Below are 6,429 nucleotides of genomic sequence, written 5' to 3' on the forward strand. Positions count from 1 at the left end.
GCCATTCATCAGGCCAATCACTATCTGAAATAACTGTAACATCTGCCCCCGAATCAAGAAGCACAACAAATGAAATAGAACAAGGACCTGGAAAATTCTGCGGCAGATCAAGATAAGATGCATGTATGGGAACTGCAGAGTCATGGCCTGAACCACTGATTGAGCACCTGGAGGAAAGACCCAGTCAGCCCTGGGAGCACAGGTGAAGGCAATTCACCTGTGCAACCAGAAGGGGTGGAGCCTGGCTCCACCCCTCTTAGGCCTCCTTTAAGGGCTGACTGCCCCTAAGGAAGGATCTCTTCCTGGAGGTCCCTACTTGGTGGGAGCCTTTTCCTGTGAGCCCAAAATCTTCCGATCTGGGTGAGCGCTGTATTTTCCTTCCACCTTTTGTAACGCTATTTCCATTGCGTTAGCCCTTCTGATCGCTACAATTCAAAAGCCCTAACCAGCGGCCTCTTGCCACAGTGCAGAGTTAAAGCTACATTGGGCGTTTGAGAAACCTCAGAGGAGGAACCGACAGGCTCAGTGAGTTGGTCATTGGCCCATTCTTGGATACATGGGAGGGGCCTCGGGCCTGTGGCTCCCTCCCCATCTCGTTTCCCTGATTCCGAGCCCTCTGCTTTCTGCACTGCCGTGCAGTATGTCCCTTTTTTCCACACAGTTGACAAACAACACTATCATTTTTTCTGGTGCCGCACTGTGCTTTAATATGCGCATATTCACCATAACGGTAGCAAGGGCCTCTAGAGGGGCCTCTTACTGTCATTATGGCTGCTGCAAGTCCCTCATTTGTCAGGGGTGTGGGCTTCTGCTTATCCAAAACATACTTAACGATCTCTCCTGGTGTGGTTAATTTTCCGGGAGCTGAACATAAAAGATCTCTCACATTCTCATGGGACTTTTGCTTAAGGCAGTCCACAATCACTGGATTATGTATTGCCCTAGGCAAGTCTGACTCCTCCACTGCTTTTATCAATCTGTTAGCGAAGTCCTGAAACGATTCATTCGGACCCTGTTCTATATCTGACCAAAGACTTGCGGGTACCGCAGTGCGAACAAACTTTCTGAACGCAGTCACAGCTGCTTCAGAAGTTACTAATACTTCGTCTGGTCGCAGTAATACGAGTTGACCATGAGGGGTCCCTCCCATTCCTGCAGCGGTACCCATAAGCCTGTGTAAATTACTACCAAATGCAGGATGGGCTGGGTCATTTTCTGCTGCTGCCAGTACTATTTTAAGCTGAGTACTCCACTCCTCCTTCCAGAGGGTGTATTGTACTGGCTCAAGGACCATACGCATAGGGCTTTCAATATCATGGGGAAGCAATGGGCCCGGCGCCGTTAAAGCTTCCAAGGTATTTAAAGTTAGGGGCAATCTTAGCCCCTTCTTTTCCACTGCATCCACTAACCGCGCTACTCCTTTCGGATCTAGTGGAACCCATTGCGCTACCCCGTCATCAGTAACCACAACCAGAAACTCAGGAACCGATTCTGATAGGCCCTTCTCATCTAATGTATCTGCTATCTTAGTCCAATCAGCAATCTGGACCCGCCCCAGTTACGCCCATCATTCCCACCCCCTCACATCATCGCCTTTTCCGATGTAACCCCTCCCCCAGGGGGGCCGGACTGCGCCGCCCCCTCAAAGGGGCTGGGTTGTGCCGGCGCAGATGGTCCGCCCCTTGATGGGTGGGTACAGGCTTCTCTGGTTTCCGCCCTGGAGACATTATGTAATGAAGGATACAACGACGGTTGCAAGTACAGAGGCGGATACGGAGGAGGAGTCTCGGGAATCTGCTGCGAGACGATTGGCGAAGACGACGGTGGGTGTTGCAGCTGCGGTGGGCGTTCCGACATGCCCCCCTCACATTCCTCAGCGGTGATTGACATCTGGGGGCTGGCGGTGGATGCAGGAACGGTCAGCATCGGCCCGGTTCCATGACGAATGGCATGGGGGACCCATGGGCCCATGCCCCGGGAAAAGGGAAAAAGGGTAAGGAGACGGCCCTGAAAGCAAAGAACAGCGGCAACAATCTGAGGAGAAACAAACTAATTTACTAAATAAGATATCGGAATGCAAAACAACACACTATAATACAATATAATTACAATTTAAGCTAATAAATCCAATACAATGAGAGAGAATGTCCCAAAATCAAGGTAGGCCTTACTCTACTACCGACGATGAGACAGCTGGAGAGCGAGGTTGTGCCAGGATGAGAGACGGGCAGAAAAAGGGATGAAGTCTCATGATCTCCAAGTTTTTATCTTTTCCCTCTGGCCAGAAATGGTAACAGAGGAGCAAAGTCCCCTGGGGACTGTAGTAGTCCTTCTCTTCTGAGACCCAGGTACGTACACTACATGATGTTATGATGTGGAATACCAATAACCAAAAATCATAAAACCATGACAAACACTAATCAAGATAATCAATCTAAACTATAGTCAGAGTCTTCTTTTAGGTCATGATGACTTAGCGTTACAGTAAGTGTAGATTTCTAACCCCATTTGAGAAAGCAAAATAAGCTGTACACCACCACTGAACAATCTATGAACCCAATATATGTAAGAAGCTGAGTTGAAACATAAAACCACTGAGGCAGGCCTGGCTCCTCTGTCCTCTCTTCTGCAGAGCCATGGCCACAGCACCACTGGAGGAGGTGAGTGGCAGGGGAAAAAGGCTCAAAGGGAAAAATCCTGCCTTTCCTTAGTTGGAAGGAAGAAAGTTTTAGAAAAAAATAATTCTCTACATTAGAAGGACACTGTAATTTTTTTCCTAACCTTTCCTTACTTAGAGAAAAAGTTCAGAAATATTTTAATATAGAGAGTATATAATACATTTAATATAGACACACATGACGTGCGTGTGTGTGTGTTTAAAAAAAAAAAAAGTTGTTGCTTGTAAAGAGGTTTTCTCCGTGGGCCATTGTAATCGTAACAAACTAGAGAAGGCTGACAATGTATTCAGAAAGTATGTACAGAAGGAAGCTAGATAAACAGGGATTCCTTTTTCAAAAGGAATTCTGTTTTGTTGATAAGAGGACAAGCAGCATGAATGCTGAATTGAGCTTGCTTGCCTTGTTGCAAAAATGTACTGTAAAAAGTAGATGGATAGAAATATGGCACTCGTTACAAAACTGAATTTGAAGGTGTAAAGTCATTGCAAAACCTAGAGCAGATTTCAAGAAGCTACAAATGCTTTGCTCACCTCCCACCTGGTGAAACCCAGAAACACTTTTACTGCAGACCTACAGAATCTATGGCTCATTTAAGATTCATAACTTTGACACTAGTTTCTATAAATTTGCATTAAAACATAAAAGAAAAGCTGACATCTTTATCTCTGCTAGTTGGGCAGGGAATTAACCTGGAAAATTGTGAGCTTGCTTCTTGAAAAACAGGCGCTTAAAGGAAACTTTTCATATTCAACATCATACAAGCATCCACCATCGTACAGATTCACTGAAGTCTGAACCCAGGGGAAAACAAAATAAACAACAAAAAAAATAAGGTAAATATCTTGTCAGCTTAAACACCACAGATAAAGTCCATCACAAGTATAATGCAAATATCTATTATGTTTGGTTTCTTAAAATATTTTAGAAATTTCTAAAATTATAGCATCCCTTGAACTACTAGAAAATATTTGTATGATTTCATGTTCAACAATTATGTCATGATTAATATATATGCAAGATAAGTTTTTTAATGCCTGAATAAATGCAGTATGCTATATATTCTCAAATATTATCCCACACAAGCATTATTCTTCATGCTGAAGAAAGAAGAAGAAATTGGTCTAAATGTATTTTACTCTAGAGTTAAAAACAAATGTACATGAGCAAGAACAAAAGAATAAATGAGTTTCTTTCTTGCTGCATGGTTTTTTTTTTTTTTTTTACAAACTAGAGCTCATTTATTCTTTGACACACAAATGAAATCTGTAGAAATAACAAGTGGAGATAGGAATACTAACGCATGCAAAGATTTGCCTGACAAACAGAAAGGAAAGAAAATATTTAAAAAGGAATTAATTTAGAACTCGGCTACCTAGAAGCAGAATTATATACACACTGAATCTTGAGGGAGTGTTATACTGACAGAGTCACTACTAAAGAAAATAGCATTCATTCACAAATGAGTGATTTTTAGCATCCTGCTGCCATGTTTATTCTCTTGATATCAATAATCCCAGTAATTATTGTTTTATCTTCTGTTAATAATAACATTATCTATAGGATTGTATAGTGGCTATACTTCCTGAGTTGTTTTATTTTTGCCACAGTATGTCCAGCAATTCAGTAACTTTTTTTTTTGCTTTTGAAATAGTGCAATTGTCAAGAAGGCAGGGCCCATTTTGTTTTTTTTTTTTTTGTTTTTTTTTTTTGTTTTTTTTTTTTTTTTTTAGATCTTTTAGATCTTTTTTAAAATACACTAGATGGCAAGATGCTGAGGATACAGACATGAGCTCAGCTCACTGCATTCTTGTATTTCCTCTGAGTGAGATGAAGTCTAGAATTATGCATCATCTGTTCCTGGACTTAGTCATACAAAAAATTGAAGTGCTTTACTTCACTTCTATTATGATGAGAATATAAATGTACATATATGTATACATAGTACATATTAGACGGGAGAAAAAATTGACCTGTTAATAATATATTAGAGAAGGCAGTGTTTTCTTGATTCTGTTTGTTTCTCTTAGTTGTTTTTTTTTTTTCCTGTATAATAGATTCAGAAGGTGCAATCATTCAATGTAGTAAGATTAGAGTAATCCTGTCCTTTCCCTACCCTTACTGCCTGCGTATATAAAAATGTTCACCGAGCACCTGAAATCCCTTCAGTCTTTCAGAAATAATAAAAAAAAATACAACTGAGATTCACTTTAAAATTTTCTGTCTTCCAGTAAATGGGAAGAATGGCTGGAAAGTTCTTGCTCACTAACTGAAAGTGAGAGGGAAATAATTCTAGACCATTGGCTGCAATGTTTACTTACCTGCAGGAAAAGGTTCACCCATAGTGACAAAAGTTTACATTACGAACATCATTAGACCACCAAGTAGTTCAGCATGCTCAGCTTCAAGCTACTGTTGAGGAATATAATTTCTTTGCACCAGACATTGCATATATACATTACATACACACTACAGTTATCCCTTTCCATCTGCACAAACTTTTCAATTACTTGAAAAGTAACTGAAGTTTACTTGAGTTTACTTGAACGTGAGTTTACTTCTTAGACAATTACTATAACCAATTTTGACAATTTCTCACTCTAAAAGATACTTCTATGTATTCTTCTGACAATTTTTGGTTTGGTGAGTGTGTGTTGACAAAAGAGCTGTATTGCTGTTGCAAAGCACACATCTTTTTGTAGAAATCAATATATTAGTACATATTTTAGTATATAAGCATCCTGGAATTCTTGCTCATTTTGATAAAACAACTCCTTTGATAAACCAGTAATCACTTGAATTACATTGTTGCATAAACACAGTCTACAAGAATTAACAGCCCATGGCATTTGACGGAACTGATCCTCACTCCATTTTTATCCCTGGAATATGAATATGTGCTCTCTCATCACAGACAGAACTTCCAACATGTATCTGTATTTTTCTGTCTCAGTGCCAGATAATATTTGAGTCTAGCTTCAATATTTGTCCCCCAACCTAGTTCTGTTTCTAGTCTTTTTCCCAGGTTGCACACATCTTTTCCAATGAAAACTATTATATTATCCTCAGTGGTGACTTTCCCATCCATCCATCCTTCACATTTGACTCCCCTTCCTCAGAACACACCTCATGGAAAACACTGCCTGTACTTGTCTAAAGCTAGAAAGAAAATCACTATTTCTTTCTCCTGGAAGATCTGCTCTATCACTTGTATTTTAAAATGGATTATTAATATATGTAAAGAGAAATAGAGAAAGCAAGCTTCAAATAAATATGTGTTGTACTAATGGAGAACTCAGTGCTTGAAAAAGCAAACAGCTTGATTAAAAACATTCAAAGCTGTTAATGGACTTAAGAATTACAAATTTTCCAGTGGCATAGCTAGTTACAGTGAGCAGGTTTCTGTTTTCTTTTAGGAATGAGACACTACAGAATATCCTGTGGTTGGGATTTTTTTCCTGATTTTACTTAGAAAAGAATTATTTGTGTAAGAGGCCTGAATATCTGACTGCCATATCACAAGATCGATCATAATTACATAACTTAAGCAATTAGAGAAATTCCAGCCAACGAAGGCCTACTGATCAATTAACTCCAGTGCATATCAGAATGTTGTATCAGAATGCTTTGTATCATTACAATTTAGGTCAGAGTCACGAATTTTCATTACAATGAAATAAATTCCAAGCTGTGAGTTTGATGCATGTTAGACAGTAAAAGTGTAACAGCAATTCAGCAAGGGACATTAAAAACA

At 39.9% G+C, this 6,429-nt stretch overlaps 1 protein-coding gene across 1 annotated transcript; it reads right to left on the reverse strand.

The window, feature by feature from the left end:
* Positions 479-1,549, reverse strand: LOC110397512 (endogenous retrovirus group K member 113 Gag polyprotein-like; the record flags this gene model as incomplete). Its single annotated transcript, XM_021393867.1, has 1 exon — positions 479-1,549. A coding segment is annotated over one exon (1,071 nt), but the record flags the coding sequence as incomplete, so codon positions are not given.

Source organism: Numida meleagris, chromosome 4, assembly GCF_002078875.1.
Source record: "Numida meleagris isolate 19003 breed g44 Domestic line chromosome 4, NumMel1.0, whole genome shotgun sequence".
NCBI classification, from domain to species: Eukaryota; Metazoa; Chordata; class Aves; order Galliformes; family Numididae; genus Numida; species Numida meleagris.